Source organism: Hemitrygon akajei, chromosome 4, assembly GCF_048418815.1.
Source record: "Hemitrygon akajei chromosome 4, sHemAka1.3, whole genome shotgun sequence".
Classification (NCBI taxonomy): Eukaryota; Metazoa; Chordata; class Chondrichthyes; order Myliobatiformes; family Dasyatidae; genus Hemitrygon; species Hemitrygon akajei.
The window spans coordinates 165,028,241-165,050,265 of record NC_133127.1 but is presented as its reverse complement, the minus strand read 5'-3'; the positions used below and the strand labels follow the sequence as shown (position 1 = coordinate 165,050,265).

General features: G+C 41.2%; 1 protein-coding gene across 1 annotated transcript in view; it reads right to left on the bottom strand.

Annotated features, from left to right (window-relative positions):
- Positions 1 to 20,280, bottom strand: part of kl (klotho) — an 88,640-nt gene extending 68,360 nt beyond the window's left edge. Inside the window, exon 1 of the mRNA XM_073043878.1 lies at positions 18,952 to 20,280. Coding sequence (XP_072899979.1) covers positions 18,952 to 19,671 — 720 coding nt within the window. The 5' untranslated portion in view covers positions 19,672 to 20,280. The remainder of the gene's footprint in view (positions 1 to 18,951) is intronic.
- Between the last annotated feature and the right edge of the window lie 1,745 nt (positions 20,281 to 22,025).

Below are 22,025 nucleotides of genomic sequence, written 5' to 3'. Positions count from 1 at the left end.
CATGCTGAAAATGTTACTTTAGTGAGTAACCAACCCTTACCACCATTATGGAGAAGGCAGAAAAGAAAGGACAGTAGAAAGAATTGAATTGAATGATCTTTGTTGTCATTATACACAGGTACAATGAAACTCTGTTTGGCTTCCTCTCAGGCAATTAAATAAAGCGGTAGATAAAAACAAGACAGTAATAAAAAAAAAAGTATTAAATAGATAAGTAACAGAAAATAAGTTGCAGCAGCACCAGAATATCACAGTAATGCACAAAGTGCTGTTAGTGCAAGTATTTGCGTCCTTGTGTGTGCTCACAGTTTCAATCATTGTTCTGTGGGAGTGGTGTGATGGAAGCCACAGCTCTGGGGTAGAAGCTGTTCCTCAGTCTATTTGTTCTGGTTTTTAGTGTCCTGAACCTTTTGCTGGACGGCAGCGGGTCAAACAGGGAGTGGCCGGGGTGTGTGGTGTCTCTGGTTATGCTGATTGCTTTCCTCCTGAGTCTGCTGGAATAGATGGTGTCCAGTCCTGGGAGCTCCATCCTGACAGTTCGCTGAGCCGCCTTCACCACACAATGCAGGTCTTACTATAATAACAATATTATAAGCAGCTGTGATGCCTGCAACCAGTTGCCATCGTCAGCATGCCTCTTATTAGAAGAAAGTATTGAAACAAATCATAATGAAAAGATTTATTGTCAATAAAATGTGCAATGACATTTAAGAACTGTTAAGTGTTAATGGTTTGTGAGGAGGCCACTTCACTTTTATTGACCTTTGTACTCATCAGTGAATCTCCAGCTGAGGATAACTTGACCATCTCTAAATCATGTCAGATTTCCCTCTCTAACTTCAAAAAAGGCATCCAGTCGTAAATGGATAGTAGTAATAATAGATCTACCCATGAACAACTTGAAATTATATTATATGCTTCTCCATCAGTAAAGCTAAAGCAATTAATTAAAATAGTAGGACTATTTTCTATGGGTATAAACATGACATTTGGACTGGATAAATGCAGGACATTAAACATAAAGAAGGGCGCAATAGAGCTAGTTGAATATAAAACAGAGCAGCAGGATACAATACAACCAATGGATGAATGTATATCTTGGACATCTACAATCAAAGAAAATAGATCATAGTGTGATAAAAGGGAAAACTTTTGACAGAATTTACTTCAAGGTTTAAGAAAATCTGCTAAACAGAGTTCAACAGTAAAAATATAACAAAGGAAAAAATACCTGCTATTCACATATTAACATATTCTTTTGGCATAATATCTTGATTTGAAACAGATCCGGAAATTTTTTTTAAAAAAAGAACTGAAGTGACAAATTCTAGAAAATACTATGTACGCTCTAATGTACTTTCATTAACTCTATCTAGGCCAGAAGGATGAAGAAGAATAACAGACTTTAAAAATTTACACTAAGGTCATATAAAACTTCGAAGGATATATTTTCATCAACAAAAACAAGATTCAGCACTCAACATGAGCATATGCAATTCTGATAAGAAGTACACACCACTAAACTTAAATGAATGCACGACCCAGAAAATGAAGAAATTGTCACTACAGAAGGAAAAGACAACTAATGGATGAACATGACCCTCCATGGAAAACACCCCCACAATCTGAGCAGACTAGATGTCAACAAGGAAGCATCAAACACCTGGCTCAGAACTGGAGACATCTTCCCAGAATGTCTGGGAAGATTCTGGGAATCTGTACTGTTCTTTGTTGCAGTACAGGACTGGATTGGTAACACAAAATATTATCAAAAATGCATGATAAAATCCCACCAAATTTAAGATGATAAATGTAGAAAATGCCAAGAAAAGACAGAAATAAGCAAACACTTCACAGGATCCTGCAGCAGTTAACTCAATCTGATTAGTTCCACAAGGCACGATCAAGTAGCAAACACTATTCACCAAAATCTTGCTTTAAAACACAAACTCATAAAAGAAACCATACCTTACTATAAATACAAGCCTGACTCAGTTTTAGAGTTAGAGTCTTACAAATGATATTATGATCGATCCGTTATTACAGAAAGGACAACCCATAATAACCATCTGGATATAATAACACAGGATAAACAAACAAGAACAACTTACTTAATAGATAAAGCCATTCCAAACACACATAATTTACAGAAATCATAAGTGAAAAACACCAGAAATCTGTTGAATTAAAAGAGGAAATTGAAAGATTATGGAACGTGAACAGGGTGTACATTGTCACAATAGTAATATCTACAACTGGTATCATCCCGAAGTCACTGCACAATAGCATTAAATGATTGGACCTGCACAGCATATTTATAAAAATCTTCAGAAAGCCACAATACTAAACATCACTAGAATAGCCTGAAAGTTCCCAGCAATTGAGAAATGAGTGTACTTGGCTATGCCCGTATCTCAGGTTTTACCAGCTTGAGCTGAGGAGAAATAAGTTGTAATAATAATAATAATTATTATTATAATAATAGGGATATCAGAACAACTTCATTAGATCCCATTCTTATACTAGTTTCTTTACCTAAATATTCAAATGTAGTCATTGGTTTCACAAGTTTTAAAACATTTTTTTATTATGCTTATTTGCTGATGATACTGAAAAGCAAATTGTACAGAAGATATGGAGAGTCTGCAAAGAGATATAGATAGGTTAAGTGAGTGGGCAAACATCTGGCACGTTGGAAGGAGAAGCCAAATAGCAGATTCTTATTTAAATGGTAAAAAATTGCCAGCTGCTGCTGTGCAGAGGGACTTGGGAGTGCTTGTACATGAATCACAAAAGATTGGTTTGCAAGTGCAGCAGGCTATCAAGAAGGCAAATGGAATATTGGCCTTCATTGCTAGAGGTATTGAATTTAAGAGCAGGGAGGTTATGCTGCAAATGTACAGGTACTGGTGAGGCCGCACCTGGAGTACTGCATGCAATTCTGGTCTCTTAATTGATGAAGGATATACTGGCTTTGGAGGAGATGCAGAGCAGGTTCACCAGGCTGATTCCAGAGATGAGGGTGGTTAGACCATGAGGAGAGATTGAGTTGCCTGGGACTGTACTCACTGAGATTCAGAAGAATGATAGGAGATCTTATAGGAACATATAAAATTATGAAAAGGATAGGTAAGACAGAGGCAGGAAACTTGTTTCCACTGGTAGGTGAGATTAGAACCAGGGGACATAGCCTCAAGATTTGGGGGAGTAGTTTAGGGACGGAGATAAGGAGGAACTGCTTATCCCAAGGAGTGGTGAATCTGTGGAATTCTCTTCCCAATGAAGCAGTGGAGGCTACCTCAGTAAACATATTTAAGACAAGGATGGACTGATTTTTGCATAGTAGGAGAATTAAGGGTTATAGGGAAAAGGCTGCTAGATGGAGATGAGTCCATGGCCAGATCAGCCATGATCTTATTGAATGGAGGGGCAGGCTCGACGGGCCAGATGGCCGACTCCTGCTCTTATGTTCTTATATACTTTCCAATCCGATTTTGGTTCTTCTATGCGCCCTTGCTACTCCCAACAGATTTTAAAGAACAATATAATCCCTGCTCATACTTTGTTTTAACTAATATTACAGTATTAACAAATACAATCTTTAGCTCTCTTGTGTGTTACAGATAGAGTTTGACAAACAATTTAATACCCAACAAGGTACAAATGTTTTACGAAGTAGATGAAGCAAAATAATCACTGTCTCAACTGATTTGCAATATTACACATACAGTTGTCAGCTCTCTCATGCACTACAGATGGAGTTTGGCAAACAATATGCAATCCTACAATCTGCAAACATTTCACAAAGTAGTTGACTCAAAAAAAAAAAATACTGGCTCAACAAACACAAAGCAAATATAAGACCAGGGTTTCTGATTAGTTTGTGGATAACTTGTTATCCAGAAAACTGTATGAATGGCAGAAGTTTGACTTTCAGAACTTTTAACCAGTTTAAATTGTCTTTCTCAAGACATATATATGCAGGGCCCTGTGTTGTGGCTGCTGTGTTATAAAATTAAACCACAATTTTAGATATGGAATAAAATTCATTCCCATAAAATTTATGTGAAACAAAATAAATTAGTAAACACTTTTTTTTCAGGTCATGTTTCTTGACACATGCACAGATGATGCAGCTTTGCATTATAGAAGATTGCAACGCAGCCTTGTTTTCTAGGAACACAACAGCCCCACAGCAGTTTGGGCTAATGTGGACCTCATGATGGATGGTGGCAAAATAAATCAATTTTTACTCCAAGGTTTTGTTGTTAGGAACAAACATGAGTTCTGCTGCTCTCTCCACAGATACTAACTGACGTACTGAGTTTTTCCGATTTCCACCATCCACAGTATTTTGTTTTTTATTTGCCTCTTTGTGGTCCACGGCTTTGGGTGTTCCTGTACCTTCACTTAGATTTACAATGTTTCTTTAGTATTATACATTTCAAAACAGCAGCTATCTTGCAATTTGGAACCCTGTATTTTAGCTTTTGACTATTTAAATATTTCTAAACCCATTATAAATGTTGTATGGACCATGAAACCAAAACAATTCTATGTGAATATTTATAAATCTTAACAATATTGATGAATCTTTTTATCATAAACTAGTAATTATAATTCAACTGACATGATAAAAGTTTTTAAGTCAAAATGTGTAGTAAAATTTATTTGTAGCTGGAAGATTTATTATATATTAAATAACTGGAATTATTTTATAAAATGCTAACTATTTTATATACACTATACCTCTGCATTCTATTTATTCATATTTCCTTCTTCCTTTTTCTAACTATTACTTGCTGTAAGTGCTTCTCCAAAATTATGCTACAAGAAATCCATGAAAGGGGCAATTAGGATTGATATAGTATCTTACCTCATAGAAAGCCTTTCCAACTGTCTAGTGACCTTTAAATATTGCAACGGAATTTCAGCCTTGTTAAATCTCGGCAATGGGCCTCATACCCATAGCTTTAGAGTGAGCTACCCTTGAACCTTGTAAATTTTCAGAGAATTTGAATACAGCAAGTCTGATGAGCAGCAAAGAGATAAGTGACTTGTAAACATGTCTGTCATGTTGAAGTGAATAGTAGATAGGGCCCTGCTCAATCTTGGCCTTTATCTTCTTCCTTATCCCTGCATTTCTCAGTGACTGCAGATAAAAATACAATATTAGTTTTCACATGTACACTAATGGCAACTAGCTCCATCTCACCAACACCTTTCTTAATTTTTCTCCTTGTTGCTTTTTTAACACAGAGTACTGGATTAATTGAAGGCAACTTCTGTTTATTGGGAAAACCAAAGCCATTATCTTTCTTCCTACCACAAATTGTTTACTAGCCACTCACTTCATCCTTAAACTTGAAGGCTGTCTGAAGCTGAATTAGGCTACTCAAACCATGGTGTTGTATTGACCACAAGATGAGATTTTGATCACAAAGTGCACCATTATTAAGGCTACTACTTCTATCTCAGTGGCCCCATCTCAGTTTATTTGCTGCTGAAATCCTTGCCCAAAGGTCTGTTATCTCCAGTCTGACTCACACATCAGTTCTCCTCCCATGGAGGAGAAGCCTACTACCTTGGGCTTCCAAGATTTTAACCATCCATAAAATATAAATCAGTTATGTAATGAAATACTCACCATTTCCTGAGATAGGCCTGCAGCTCCAAAAGCACTATCTAGCTTTCTTGGCATCCCTATTTCCATCTAAAATATGCCCTTCACTATTACTGTTCCATGCCTGTGGTGTGTGGTATACGAAGCAATTCACCAAGATTTATTTGATGTTACCTTCTGCATATCCAACTCCTATCAACATCCTCCAAGTCCTGATGTTGAATTATATCACTGTTCCTTCATCACTGCTGTATCCACATAACGGGACTCTCTGCTAAACAGCGTTGTAAAAAAGCACTCAGCTGCCACTTTATTAGCTAGCTTCTGTACTTAATAAAGTGGCCACTGAGCATATGTTCATGGTCTTCTGCTGCTGTAGCCCATCCACTTTATGGTTTGGCACATCGTCTATTCAGGGATGCTCTTCTGCATACCACTGTTGTAATGCATGGTTGTTTGAGATGCTGTTGCCTTCCAGTCAACTTGAACCAATTGGCCATTCTCCCATGATATCCCTCATTAGCAAGGCATCTTTGCCCACAGAAATGCCACTCACTGGACATTGTTTTACTCAAATCACCCCATCTGGCACCAACAATCATTCCACGGCCAAAGCCACTTAGATCACAATTCTTTTCCATTCTGATGTTTGGTCTGAACAACAACTGAGTCACATGACCCTGCCTGCTGGCTTTTATGTGTTGAGTTTCTGCTGCCTGATTGGCTGGTTAGATATTTGCATTAACGAGCAGGTGTACAGGAGTACCTAATAAAGTGGACACTAGGTGTTTTTTCAGCACATGGACCACAGCAGTTGAGGAATACAGTCCCCCATTCACAGGTGGAAGATGGAATGGTCAACAAGCATTGGCCATTGTACTGTAAATGAATAAATGGCTGAGGAATATCCTCTCTAATTCTCTTCATCTCTCTTACACAGGGACTTGGTATCAAATGGTGATCAATGACACTTCTAGGAGGCACAATATAAATGCATATTGTTGTTGAACTTTTTTCAAACACCTTGTGCTCCTTTTTAATATCATTTTAACTGATCTCCAAATGGCAGTAAATTCTGCCAGGACAAAACCCCTTTAGTACTGCTACTGAAATATCAATGTAGAAGCAATAACAACATTGAACCAAAGGAAAGGTTTCCAATTTATAACTTTCTTAATCAGAGATAACAGCAGTCCTCTGAGGTAACCTTCAGACTCAGAGATGCAAGTCACTGAGCCAAAGCTAAGTGAAGTAAGCAGAGGCAATAAAATAATCGTCGTTTATTGTTCCAAGATTATCTATGTTTGCAATTAATGCAAGATTGCTCCAAGCCACTCTGTTCAATTTACCACCACCTACTTTGTCTTGAGTAGCAATCTAAAAACAATGAGAAATAGCACATAGAACATTTTGAATAATATACTCTGTTAAAGCAGAACAATAAATCCAGAAACCTTACAGAGAATTGACTAGCAAACTTATAATTATTTTCAGAAGTTTTATTTAGGCTTAATAAGCAAAATGTTTTTAAAACAAAAAATTTAAGTGTGATGAGTTGTGATTGGGACTGATGAAAATCTTACAATGTGTTGCCTAGTACATGGTGCAGACTTTATATTGTACCAGCAGTATACAACATACTGGCCCTACAGGCCATATCTGGTCCAGGAGGTGTTCTTGTTGAGTCTAACTCAGCGTGCAACGAAGTATTTGTGCCTGACACGTTCATACTTGTGTTTTCCTGGAGTCAGAGTTAGTTCCTGACTGGTGATGCCCTGCTGTAAGTGGTAGTGAGGTGCTTTTACAGCAGCCTTAGCCCTGCCCTTGCTCATCACAAAAACACAAGAGACCACAGACAGATGCAGGAATTTCCACTACGGTAGTTTGTTTTTTGCTTGCCTCACCTTGAAAGCTAACAAGGAGCTTGTAACAATCTGACCAACATTAACACTGAAAAATATTCTATCAAGCATTTGCCTTCCTATTAAAACTACATAAAAAGACAAGACCATTGCTTAGAAAGTATTTGGCAAAGTTAAAATAGAAACACTAGAAGATACTTTTAAAATAATTGAGTGTTTAAATATTTAAAGAATTAAAGTTTTCCAGCTTTATAAAATGTTAATTAGGCAGCATGAGGAGTATTACATTCCTAACATTGGAGTATCGTACTCTGATTATCCCATTATAGGAAGGGTGTTAAGGTTTTGGAGAGGGTGTAGAAGAGGTATACCAGGATACTATTTGAATTAGAGGGTATGTGATATATCTTGTGTTATTTTCTCTGGACCAGTGGAGGTTGAGGGAAGACCTGATGGAGGTTTATAAGATTATGCATTTAAGGTGAGAAGGAGTTATGTTCAAAGGAGAATTATGAGGTAAGTATTTACACATAGTGGTGAGTGTTTGATTCAAATGCACTCTCTGGGTGGTAGAGGTGACATTTATTATAGGGGTGTTCAAGAAGCTCTTGAATGTGCAGGAAATGATAGGATACAGACATTTAGTAGGCCACAGGCAGAAAGGATTAGTTTAGTTGGGCCTTTGAATATTAATTTAATTTAATTTGGCCTGTTCCTGTGCTGTACTGGTCTATGTTCTATACTCTATGTTCTAAATACTTTTAAGTTAAGAATTTTATCAATTAATTCAAAGGAACTTATTTAAAGCTTATAGATTTTCTCTGTTGAATGGCTGGAGTTTCTGCATCTGTGGCAAGTCTAACCTAACAAGGGTTCAGTGCCTAGTTTAACTATTGGGAGAAGGGTGCTCCAGATCTGCTGTCCACGAGGAGGCCAGTGTCAAACTGTAGTTGGAATGTCAGTTACAAAAACCTTACAGAAACTGAGGACTTCCACATTTGAGTGAGTAGCCTTGAAATTGAATCTGATTGTTAACCTCGCTGCACAGTGTAAATATTGTACATCACTGGTACAGAGCATCAATTAGAGAAACTTGTAACAATGCATAGAGTTTAGACAAATGCTGTACCCTATTACAAATTCAAACCAGGGTAAAATTCTCTGTGAAAGAACTTAGTTATGGTCAGTGTAGAGCAATCAATAGTTGTTGAACAGAAGACACTATTTTTCAGACTGAGTACATAGACAAAGGAAACTGTAACCAACCATTAAATTAACGATAAGCCAATACTAAGATACCTCCTAGGATGCTCTGCGACACATTATCAGTGATGTAACCTGGAGACATCAGGTGTTTCAGGTCTTTCAACATCAGACACCCTCACCTGGGTGACCCAGCTGGGGTTGATCAAGCCCTGACTTGGTCACACCTCTTGATCCACAGCCATCTGGATGCTCACTCAGCAGCCTCTGTGACGGGCTCTTCTCTTTGCAGCCACCATAATGCCAAGGAGAGAATAGGGTCTGCAGAGTGAGCAGCCAGTAAAGCCCCACCTCTCCAGGCTCACAGCGTGCCCGCCACGTGCCTCCAGCACTGCTCTACCAGCTCCTGGCATTTGACCTTCTTACACTCAAATGCCTCCTCAATCTGGTCTTCCCAAAGCGATATCAATTCAACCCTGACCACCTGCTTTGAGTTCTCTGTCAGAGTGATCACATCAGGCCTCAGTGATGATGATACGATGAAGTCAGGGAACTTTAATTGTTTGCTAAGATTGACTTTCAGATGCCAGTCAGACACCATGGCAAGCAAGCCTGCTGGTAGCCTGGGCTGAAGCTGTGGCTGGTCTCCAGCTTTGACAAAGGCTATGGCTTTCTGGGTTGGTGGAGGTGCTTACTTTTGTTAATGGCTGAGGAGAATTTTCTGCCACAGCCTTCAGCACCCAGTTGTAGCACCAACAGTAGCTTCCTTCCCCCAGGGCTTTTGGGCATCAGCTGAGGATGTGTCCCAGGGTCTCTCTGCCAGTACAGAGGGGTCATGATGGTGCTTTGCTTTTGCTCCAAGCACAAAGGTTCACTGGACAAGCAGGATGTCATACACAGACAGGACCATGAACTTGATGCGCTGGGCTTCTGCCTGTCAGATGTTGGACCAGCAGATCTTCCACCTCAGTGTACCCACCCACCTTGTCCAAGCTCCCTGCTGCCCCACTCGTACCATCCTAATGGTACGCAGTTCCTCGACAGCCGTCATACCTCTTCCCGGACCAGAGCTATCAAACGTTCCTCATATGATAACCCTTTCATTCCTGGAATCATCCCTGTGAACCTCCTCTGTACCCTCACCAATGCCAGCACATCTTTTCTAAGATGAGAGGTCCAAAACCGTTCACAATACTGAAGCTGATGCCTCACCTGTGCCTAATAAAGCCTCAGCATCACATCCTTGCTCTTGTATTCTAGACCTCTTGAAATGAACGCTAACATGACATTTGCCTTCCTCACCACCGACTCAACCTGCAGGTTAACCTTTAGGGTGTTCTGCACAAGGACCCCCAAGTCCTTTTGCATCTCAGATTTTTGGATTTTCTCCCCATTTAGAAATTAGTCGGCACATTTATTACTACTACCAAAACGCATGACCGTGCACTTTACAACATTGTATTTCATTTGCCACTTTCTAAGTCCTTCTGCATCCTACCTGTTTCTTCAACACTACTTGCCCCTCTACCAATTTTCATATCATCTGCAAACTTGGCAACAAAGCCATCTATCTATTCCATCATCTAAATCATTTATATACAGCATAAAAAGAAGTGGTCTCAGCATCGATCGCTGCAGAACACCACTAGTCACTGGCAGCCAACCAGAAAAGGATCTTTTTATTCCCAATCCGCTGCCTCCTACCAATCAGCCAATGCTCTAATCATGGTAGTAACTTTCCTGTAGTACCGTGGGCTCTTAAATTGGTAAGCAACCTCAAGTGTAACAGCTTGTCAAAGGCCTTCTGAAAGTCCAAATATACAACATCCACTGCATCCCCTTTATCTATCCTACTTGTAATCTTCTCAAAGAATTCCAACAGGTTCATCAGGCAGGATTTGCCCTGAAGGAAACCACGCTGACTTTGTACTATCTTGTCCTGTGTCACTGAGTACTCCAACACCTCGTCCTTAACAATTGACACTAACATCTTCCAAACCACTGAGGTCAGGCTAACTGCTGCCTTCTTTCTTTCTTAAAGAGTGGAGTGACATTTGCAATTTTCAGTCCTCTGGCACCATGCCAGAGTCCAATCATTTTTGAAAGATCATTTCCAATGCCACCATAATCTCCAACACTACCTCTTTCAGAACCCTAGGGTGCAGTTCCTCTGGTCTGGGTGACTTTCAGCTTTATACACACCTTCTCTCTTGTAATAGTAACTGCATCCACTTCTCTTCCTTCACACACTGCAAGTTCAGGCACACGGCCAGTGTCTTCCAAAGTGAAGAATAATGCAAAATACTCATTTAGTTCATCAGCCATCTCATTGTCTTCATTATTATTCCTCCTGCCTCATTTTCTAGCAGTCCTATATCCACTCTTCATTTCTCTTTTATTTTTAACATACTTGGAAAAACTTTTACTATCCACTTTGGTATTATTTGCTAGCTTGCTTTCATAATTCATCCTTTCCTTTCTAATGATTTTTAGTTGCTCTCTGTAGGTTTTTAAAATCTTCCAAATCCTCTATCTTCCCACTAATTTTTGCTTTATTGTATGCCCTTTATTTTGCTTTTACACTAGCTTTGACTTCCCTTGTCAGCCATGATTGTACTATTTTACCATTTGAGTATTTCTTCACTTTTGGAATACACATGTCCTGCACCTTCCACATTTTTTCCAGAAATGCCATTGCTGCTCTGCTGTCATCCCTGCCAGCAGCTCCTTCCAATTTACTTTGGCCAACTCCTCTCTCATACCACTATAATTTCCCTTACTCCACTGAAATATTGCTACATCAGACTTTACTTTCTCCCTATCAAATTTCAAGTTGAACTCAATCATATTGTCATCACTGGCTCCTAAGGGTTCTTTTACCTCAAACTCCCTAATCACTTTTGGTTCATTACATAACAACCAATCCAGCTGATCCCCTTGTAGGCTCAACGACAAACTGCTCTAAAAAGTCATCTCTTAGGCATTCAACAAATTCACTCTCCTGAGATCCATTACCAACCTACTTTTCCCAATCAACCTGCATGTTAAAATCTCCCATGACTACTATAACATTGCCCTATTGACTCACCTTTTCGATTTCCTGTTGTAATCTGTGGTCCACCTCCCAGCCACTGTTGGGAGGCCTGTATATAACTGCCATCAACATCCTTTTACTCTTGCAGTTTCTTAAATCAACCCACAAAGATTCAACATCTTCCAATCCTATGTCACATCTTTCTACTGATTTGATACGATTCTTTACCAGTAGAGCCACACCACCCCCTCTGCCTACCTTCCTATCCCTCCAATATAACGTGTAACCTTGGACACTCAGCTCCCAATTACAACCATCCTTGAGCCACAATTCAGTGATGGCCACAACATCATACCTGGTGATCTGTAATAGTGCAACAAGATCATCCACTTTATTTGTTATACTACGCACATTTAGATACAACACCTTGAGTACCGTATTTGCTATCCTTTCTCATTTTGCATCCCTAATGTTTAGATACTCAGCTTGTTGGCTTCATCTAAGTCCCATCACCTGCCTGCCCTCCCTGACAGTCTGACTGCTATCTTTACTTTCTTACCATCCGTCCTGTCCTGAGTCCCTTCACTCCGGTTCCCACCTTCCTGCCAAATTACTTTAAGTCCTCCCAACGGCTCTAAGAAACCTGCCCACAAGAACATTGATCCCCATCAGGTTCAGGTGCAACCCGTCACTTTTGAACAGGTCATACCTCCTCCAGAAGACATTCCAATGAACCAAGAACCCGAAGCTCTGCACCCTGCACCAGCTTCTCAGCCACATGTTTTGTCTGCCAAATCATTCTGTTTTTACCCTCACCGGTGCGTGGCACAGGCAGCGATCCAGAAATTACTACCCGGGAGGTCTTGCTTCTCAGCTTTCTACCTAGCTCTCTAAATTCTCTTTTCAGGACCTCATTGTTTTTCCTTCCTATATCACTGGTACCAATATGTATCAAGACATCTGGCTGCTCCCCCTCCCTCTCCAAAATGTTGTGCATGCAATCTGAGACATCTCTGACCCTGGCATCTGGGAGGCAATGTACCATCCAGATATCCTATTCATGTCCACGGAATCTTCTGTCTGTTCCCCTCACTATTGAGTCCCCTATCACTACTGCTCCCTTCTTCTCTCTTTTTCCCTTCTGCACCACAGACCTATGCTCAGTGCCTGTAACCCAGTCGCTGTGGCATTTTCCCGGGAGGTCATCCCCCACAGAGGTATCCAAAGCGGTATACTTGTTTTTTGGGGGGGAATTGTCACAGGGGTGCTCTGCTCTAACTGCCTATTTCCATTTCTCCTGACAGTCACCAAGCTACTCACCACCTACAACTTCAGGGTAACTACTGCCCTGTAACTTTGATCAATTATCTCCTCACTCTCCCATACAAGTTGAAGGTCATCCAGTTGCTGCTCCAGATCCTTAACATGGTCTTCAAGGAGCTGCAGCCAGATGCACTTCATGCAGATGTATTTCCCTGGGTCTCCCAGTTCTCCAACATCTGGCACGAAGGGCTCACCACAGCTATTTAAATGGAACAGAAGGAGAGGAGGTGAAAAAAAACAGAAAGGAAACCTTAACGGACACTTTACACAGAGCCAAGGCCTCCTCCGAGCTGAAGCCTCTTTTGAGCCAAAGCTTCTATTCTCACCGCTGGCCTACTCCCGACGATGACCACTCCATTTGTCCCTTCTGTACTTTTATTTAGTTCGCAGAGCTCTGTTGATGCTGCTGATAGGCCCCGTACAATGGACAAACAACCACGAAGCTGTCTTCATAGATAATCACTGCCAACCTGCGAAAACACCTCTTTGTAGAGCTCTGCTGACACTGCTGATAGGCCCCGTACATGAGTCAGCCATCTCCACAGCGTCCTTGGCCTTTCATTTCCTGCCTGTCTGGACCTCAGTGCCTGCTGATGAGACTTTGGGGTCACTGAAACCTCTATAAAGCAGCAATTCTCTTGTACAGGAAACCATGAACTCCTCACTATGGCTGCTGAACGGAAGCTACAGTTTATTCCTTCATGTACAGAGCAATGCTGCGCAGACTACGTGTGAGGCCCAGCCATCCTGAAAGGTAGCCATTGATCTTTCTCTCAAGAGCCTCAACTGTTTACATGGGCACCTCCCATATCAGCATGGGGCAGAGAATTTGTGGGAAGGATGCCATTTTGGTAGATCCAGGCCTTGAACTTGATAGGTAGGCCTCACTTGTCCAGATTGGTGAGCCAGACTTCTAACCCCTTGGTGGTCTTCTGGATGTCAGCCACATCTCTTAGGCTGCAGTCAGAGACCTTCCCCAGACTCTAGACTAATTTCTCAGATAGCAGAAGGCAATACCATTCGAGGAGAAATGGAACTTGTCAGCGAGTCTGCCTTTCTCTTACACCAGAAACCTGGATTTCTCAGGCTTAAAACTAATCCTTGCCCATGAGATGAGCCTCTCTAGCCCCTGAATGATCCATCTACTGCTTGGGACTGATGTAGTTGTCACCAAAAGATCATCCATGAAGACTCTGACTGGGGCCTGCCGCATGCCTCTCTTAGTCAGGGGGCCTCTACACTCCACTTCAGCTGCCTTAATGAGCGTGATAATTGTCAGGGAGAAGAGGATCACTAAGATTATACATGCATTATAACACACTTCTCAAGCCGCTGACAGCCTGATATTGTCATTCCTGAGGAGACTCTCAATCTGAAGCTCTTGTAGTAGTCCAACATGAGGTCCTTTATCTTCCTCAGAACACGATGTTGGTTCAGCACAATCTCCACCAGCATTGGCAAGGTCTAGTCACAGTACGATTAGGTCTCCCTCGCCTTCAGGCATTTCCCTAATCAGTTGGGAAACCATGCCCATGAGTCCCAGGCACCCTGGGAATCCCTCCTTTCAGTACAGACATATCAAGCTAGTCATTTTTGGGGAGAAAATCAGACAGGTGACGGCAATACAGAAAAATATCTTCCCTTCCAGACTGAGCAGAGAGATAAATCTAAACCTCTCAATGTCCTTAGAGTTCTCCTCTTGGAGGATCCTGACTCCCTCTGTGCTCCCTTTCCCCAAATTAGTGTCTCTTTTGTTCACTGAATGAGAGAGTCAATAAACAGGACTTGATAAAATTATAATCAACAACCCCTATGGAGCAAGATTTTATTCTTACTAAAGGAACAGCACTCTGCAGTAGTGGCAAGGAAAATTGTTCATAAAGCTTCAGTGCTATGGTGCAGACTTCTCCTTGCCAAGCATCTTATAGGGGAGTGACTGGATAGAAAAATAGTAATGACTTCAACTAACTTAACAGTCAGTCAAACCAATGATTTGGAAAGATGTGTCAAAATATAAAATGCTCTCTTTTTTATATAATTTTGTGAAATAAGATAGTGTGGATTAAGAAAGAGGTTGAAACATTTAAAGTGAATTTTAAACATGGCTCTAACGTTCAGTTAGTTTTTATTGTTTACGGTCTCACAGCCTTCTGCCCACCCGATGCATGCCAACACCAAGTATCCATTTAGACCAATCCCAATTCTTTTATTTTCCCTTTCTTTGCATTCACTCATACACTGTGGCCATTTAATCTGGTCAACCACTGTATATTTGGGATGTGGGAGGAAACCACAGGGTCACAAGGAGAACATGCAAACTCTAAACAGCATAGAAGTCAGGGTTGACCCCAGGACACGGGAGATGTGAGGGAGCAGCACTACTCACTGCGCTACTGTGATACCTAATTTTGTTTTTAATTATTTTGTGGGAATTAGGTTTCTTACATGGAAAGTTAATTTGTCATGGCCAGCAACATCACTTACAAGTGATTAATGCTCATTCTGCAGTTAAAAGCTCAACCAACAGTGCAAACTATTTTTAGTGTCCTTTCTTAGCAGTGACAATAACACAGAAGTTAAAGCCTACAGAATGTGGAAGCAACTTTGAAATCTAACCATGCAAGTATGCACTGTAAAAGCCGTTGTGAATTTCCTCAACTTAAAGAGGAAACATTGATAGCTTCTAATTATCCCAAGTTCTAGGCCACTAAGCAGTTTGATATAGTATGCCTGGTGTCTGCAGTGCTAGAGGTGCTAGTGACTGATAACATGGGTTATTTATTTATTTGAATAGACCGTATGTTGGTATAAATAATCGTATAATTATTAGCTTAAAGACAGGGTGAGAAATCATCCCTTCAATTTTTGTATATAGTGGATTCTGGTTAATTGGGACTCATCGGGGCCATATATTTTGACCCAAGTAAACGGCTGTCCTAACTAGCCGATGTTTCATAGAAATAGTTAAAATTGTATTAAAAGAAAAAACTACCATTTAACTCAGTAACAAATTATGTATTTAAATTAAATTCAGAACAAATTAAAACACTACTAGTACTAAGGTGGTTATCTGTCATATCTGACGATGACGGAAAACCTGTGCAGGAGAGTTTTTAAAGTGGAAAAGTCGTTGCCTTGGGGCAGTTCCACTCTCTCCACCTCGGAAGTCCAGGTCCAGTGGTAAAAATAGACATCACAACAGGGGTCTTCCTTGATTGCAGTGGACGTCCGTGACTTTTTCTGTCCTTGTCATGCAATTCATTCTCCAAGAGCTTTGTAGAGCAGCCTTCCTGGCCATTGGATCTCACTATAGATCTCATCTGCCCAGTCCACTGGAGCTGACATCGCAAGCTAGGATGGGCATGTCTGCATCTCACTGGGGTATGTGACCTGCCAGCTACCCTGCCTGTTGAAGCTGTGTACCATGGTATGGCCACTGTCGCATGCGAACAGCTACTTGGAGCCACGGGTGAGAGTTGAGTGTCTGGAGGGGTGGCACGGAAACAGTGGTTAGCACAACGCTTTACAGTGCTGGTGACCTGGGTTCAATTCCTGCCACTGCCTGAGAGGAGTTTGTACCTTCTCCCTGCGACCATGTGGGTTTCCTCCAGGAACTCCGGTTTCCTCCCACAATTCAAAGATGTACCAGTTGGTAGATTAATTGGCCATTGTAAATTGTCCTATGATTAAGTCAGGGAACTGCTGGGCAATGTGGCTCAAAGGACGAGACGGGCCTATTCCACACTGCATGTCAATAAATAAACAAACAGGTAACATTCAAGATGACTGTTGATATCTTCAAATTTTTCATAGCTCTTAACTTGAAGTAGTGAAATAGTTTCATTTTCACTTCCCGCCATTTCTGGCAATTCCAGCCTGAATGCTTGAAACTGCAATGAGCAAAACAGTTCTGAATTGTCTTATTTCTCATCAAGTATCAATGACAAAAATCACTGCTTCAAGAAGAAACACACCCAACTGTTGCAATTTGAAAACTGTTCACTCCAAGCACGTTGTAGTGTCTAACGGCCACACAAGCCGTTGCATGTGACTGACACCAGTTACAAACTGTTCGGCTACACTCTCCCGTCCCAAATAAGCACCACAGTGTCAAAAATAAATGACGAGAATCCCAGCTATTTTCTCAATTTATTTTTGTTCTTTGAGTGCTGTCCCAACTAAGCGAATTACCTGATTAACCGATTGCCCAATAAAACAGGATCCACTGAATCTGGATCATAAACTAAATACGCAGTTGCCTTCAGTTAAGAGCATACCATGGAATATACTGGTGGAAAATAGATTGATCACAACTGTATCCATGACTGCGTTGATATTTTTCTGGCAGAACGGGTACTTTTGTAAAATAAAATGAATCTTAACTAAACAAGCCTAATTTATAAAATACATAGTATTAGTGCAAATTTAACTAAAGAGTCACCTGGGACTTATTTTTAACTCTAACCTGCCTTTGGAACAGTTTGGTCATCAATTTTTTTTCCTTTTGTAAATCCATACTTTTATTTGTGATTTGGATTAATGTACTAGTATCTAAAGTCTGACTATAATAAGCATCCAAGTAAAATATTAATAAAATCTTCTGCTGTTCCAAGGCAGTCCCAATTCAGCTAAGAAATACATTTCTACAAATTCATAGCCTTTTTCCACAGCCTATGCTCACCAATGGTTCAGTTTCCCAATATATTGCCTAACAATGAAGAAGGGAAAATCCCAAGAGTTGAATTTCCTTCTATGCTGAGTTAATCGGCCTCAGCTAAGATCTCATACAGAAATGAAAACGCTTAATTGTACTTTCATAATGTTCAGTGTTAGAGATTCTCAAAATATATTTGTGTATTCTGTAATCAATGCCTTGAAAAACACAAAGTACATGTTGGACGGAAAGCTTTGATTCCCGAGAGGATAAACAATACACGTCCATGGATGTAATGCATGGCACAAGTTTGCGAATAAACTGCCCTTCAAGTTTATCTAATAAGTCACATATTTGTATATTTAATATTGAAGTGAATATATATAGTTTAAATCAAACGTGTTATATTATTTTCTTCGTGAAATTTTCTACAATCCCATAGAAGTTCACTGATGTGTATAATATACAGTATTTCCATTGGCCCATCCCTGCAAACATGTGAAAGTCATTCTACTGGTTGATATTGTTCTCTAGGTCATTATCTACATTTAAATGTTAGTTTTGTAATATATTCTATCCTTCTATCTTTTACCTTGCGATGGGTATGTAATGCATATTCGTTTTTCCAATTATGATGATCTATTGAATCCGATAAAATATTGCATCTATTTTAATTAACATATTTCTGGCCGTTAAATAGTTGCGTATTGAGCATGCACCATTCTGTCAGTTCACTCATCCATGTAATATCATTGCGTTGCTCTTTCAATTTGTCCATTACTTACTTCAGGCGAAACTTTTGCTCAACTTTTATGACGGGAAATAATACGAATGATGACTATCCACTATCGCATACCATCGTTTTGTTATGTTTTATGAAACAGGAGACATAGTATCCCCGTACAGATCTCTTAAAAGCTAAACTCGATCAAATAGATCATGACAATTTCTTCATAGTACTTTATCTCTTTTCCAGAGTTTAGCTGAACGGAGCTCTGCTATCATGTCAAGTCCCTTAAGTTTTACGTTCTAATTATATATATGTATATAAAAGCAAAATGTAGTTCCCAGGTACACGCGCTGCTTCCTTAACTATCCATTTAACAGATGGATTCAGCTCAGAAAAAGTTTAATTTCTCACGGTCAACCTTTCTGCAGATTGCATCCTATGCACGTTCATTTGATACTCTCCGCCAAAAGTTTTCAGAGCTAAATATAATACAGATCCATTCAGTGTAACGGGGGATCTTACCTTAATCAGATTATGTGCCACTATGTACGGTGCACGGGGAGCTCCCTGAATACCGGGGGCGAGCTTCCCCGTCCCGTACCCGTGCCAAGCCAAAGCGAAAGGATTGTCTATGGTGATCCAGTACTTCACTCGGTCTCCTAAAACTTTGAAACAGAACTCCGCATATTCACTAAAGCGATCCACTAAGGTTTCGTTGATCCAACCTCCGTACCTATCCTGGAGAGCCTGGGGCAGATCCCAGTGATACAGAGTCACTATGGGCTCAACACCAATGTCCCGGAGTCTTTGGAGCAGATGGATGTAGTAGCTCAGTCCAGCTTCATTGTGATTTGAGACCAGACCATCTGGGAAGATCCTGGACCAGGCTATGGAGAATCGGTAGTGCGTGACACCCAAAGCCTGGATAGCCGACACATCCCCCTCTATATTATTGTAACTATCACTGGCCTCATCTCCATTGCCACTGAGTTGCTGGCGAGTGAAGGTATCCCAGACCGACTGACCTTTCCCATCCTGTCGCCAGCCACCTTCCGTCTGGTACGCTGATGTCCCCACCGACCAGATGAAGCCCTCGGGGAAAATGTCGTGCAGGAAGAGTTTGTCCTCAGGGTAGGGCAGGCTGGCAAACCTGGCCCAAGTTCCCGCTCCCGCCCCAAGGTCCCCGCTCGCAGTCAGCAGCCATGGGCAGAGGAGGAGAAGAGCAAACGTTGGTGGCTTCATGCTGCTGGCCGGTGCGTGGCAGGCATGGCTTGGGTTCCTGCTGTGGTCTAAGTGAAGGGGGTCAGGCTGGGAAGTGACACACACAACATACCCACATCACATACGCATAGGTTTATCATAAGGCTCATCAAAACACGGGCACTTTCTATCCAGGGACATCTATTAATAATTACCCACTGAGTGCTCTTAACCAACAGCCCGAGGCACACAACGAGGGAGGGAGGGAGAAATAGAGTGCAGCCAAGTGATACGCGGTCATTGAATGGCCCGAAGAATTCTAATTCAGGAGAAGCAGCCGCGGGTGAACATGTCCTGCCCCGTTCTGTCCTCATGCTCAATCAGAAATTGTACAATCATTATTTCTTATTGTGTGAAAGCGAAGGAGGTGCCACAGAACAGTGTCATCCTCTTCCCTCTGTGCGTCACCGCAACTGTCCACGGCATGGCATTTTGGAAGAAAGTAACGGAGAATCGTTGAGAGGACAAGTTTTGATGCAGCTTTGAATCTGAAGTGACCGCCTCTCGTCGGGCTGCTGATCCGCGAGCTGCTGAGAGCTTACATTCAAAAATTCCGCGACGGATCAAAGACATCGTCCGGAAGTGGGAGAAAGTGTGTGTCTCCTGAGTATTAGAGTGAACGAGCTCGCACCTCCCCCCTCCCCGAGCGACGATTTACTCTGCAACTTCCCGCTGCCCAATGACCCGCTCCATCCTCCCGTGCGATCATTTATCGCCCTTTGGGCTCCGTAACTTTAGAAGGGGCTGCGCATCGCGGCAAAGATTCGGTTACAAGAGTGCGCGCCACTTGGCTCCGAATTTCGCGGTTGCTTCTTAATAATCAGTTTAAGTTGAACTGACACATATCTGACTGACATTTAAACATTTTCATCACCTACACGCTTCAGATTGAACTTTCTTCCCGGTTTACCGCAAGGACGATCAGAAGCCCAGCCAGTGAAAAGATGAGCCTTAATTTAAAAAAAATACTGAGAAGAAAGATAGAAGTACGCGTCCCACTGTCCGTACAACTGTTCATCAGAAGATGCTGGTAACACAGAACGTGTGGAGAATGAGTTTACGTTCCAGGTTGAAAACTTTTGGTCAGTTGTTACACATTTAAAAAAACTCAAGGTCGGAGAACTCAGAAGGTCACGCAGCAACTGTAAAGGCAGAAGTTATAAGTGGACGTTTCCAGCTCAGATCTATATCGGGGCGGGGGAAGGGGGTAGCGTGGAGTTTGGAAGGTTATAGGTGAAACTAGATGGGGCAGGGCGTGATGGGCAGATGAGAGCAGGTGATGGGAAAGTATGGGATGTGAAAGGTGAACAGAGGGAGAGGAAACTAGGTAGAAGGGGCACACTGGAAATATGGGATACCCCTTTTCCATCCACAGATGCTACTTGACCAACTGGGTTTGTTCAACATTCTCTTTCTTTTTGTTCTGCTTTCCGATATCTGCATTCTCTTTTGTTACTTGCTGATCCTCATTTTAATGTACACCAACGTTCAGAGCTACTAATTAGATTTAAACGTTAAGGTTCACAAATGGTACTAATCGCCTGCAATTTACAGCACCGGGGGAAACCCACGCGTTCCACGGGGAGGGCGAACAGTCTCCTTATAGAACAGCGCCGGGATTAAACTCCAACGCCCCGAGCTGTATTAACATCGCGCAAGCTGCTACCTGGGGTCATCTGAACCCATATGGCAATTAAGATTTCTGTCCTTCGAACTTTGACCCAACCCCTGAAGTTAAACCAGTCTCAGAGGTGAAAGGTGAAGGAGTGTGCTGCTGATCATTTGATTTTTTTTTTGTATTGGACGTGGTGACTAATTAACTGTTTTGGAAATATTGGACCAATTATTCTTTCAACTCTCAGCTGAGTTGTCTAAAACAGGCAGAAGCCATGAGTATATGCAAATTGAGAAACTATGAGGCAATTAACATTCACACTTGTTTTACTTTGGAAGTCCCACCAGTTCCCACCGTCATGAAAGTTGGTGGTTGAAAAGTAAAATGCTGCAGATGCTAAGAATCTGAAATAAAAAGAAAATGCTGGAGGCACCCAATAGGTGTGGCAGCATCTGTCTGACAGATTTTCAACCTGAAATACTAGTTATGCTTTCTCTTCCTAGATATTGCCCGAACTGCTGAACATCTCTAATGTCTCTGCTATTATTTACACAATTTAGTAGGTCTGTTAGTAAGTGTGAAATAATATCTAACACAGCTTTGTGTGTAGCTATGAAAGCTAGGTCCTGAAGGGAGGTTTTTGTTTCTGAATATCTTCACTAATTGACACGTTATTTCCCCCAGCTGTCTTTTACAATGGCTATTATTGTTTCTATTTGGA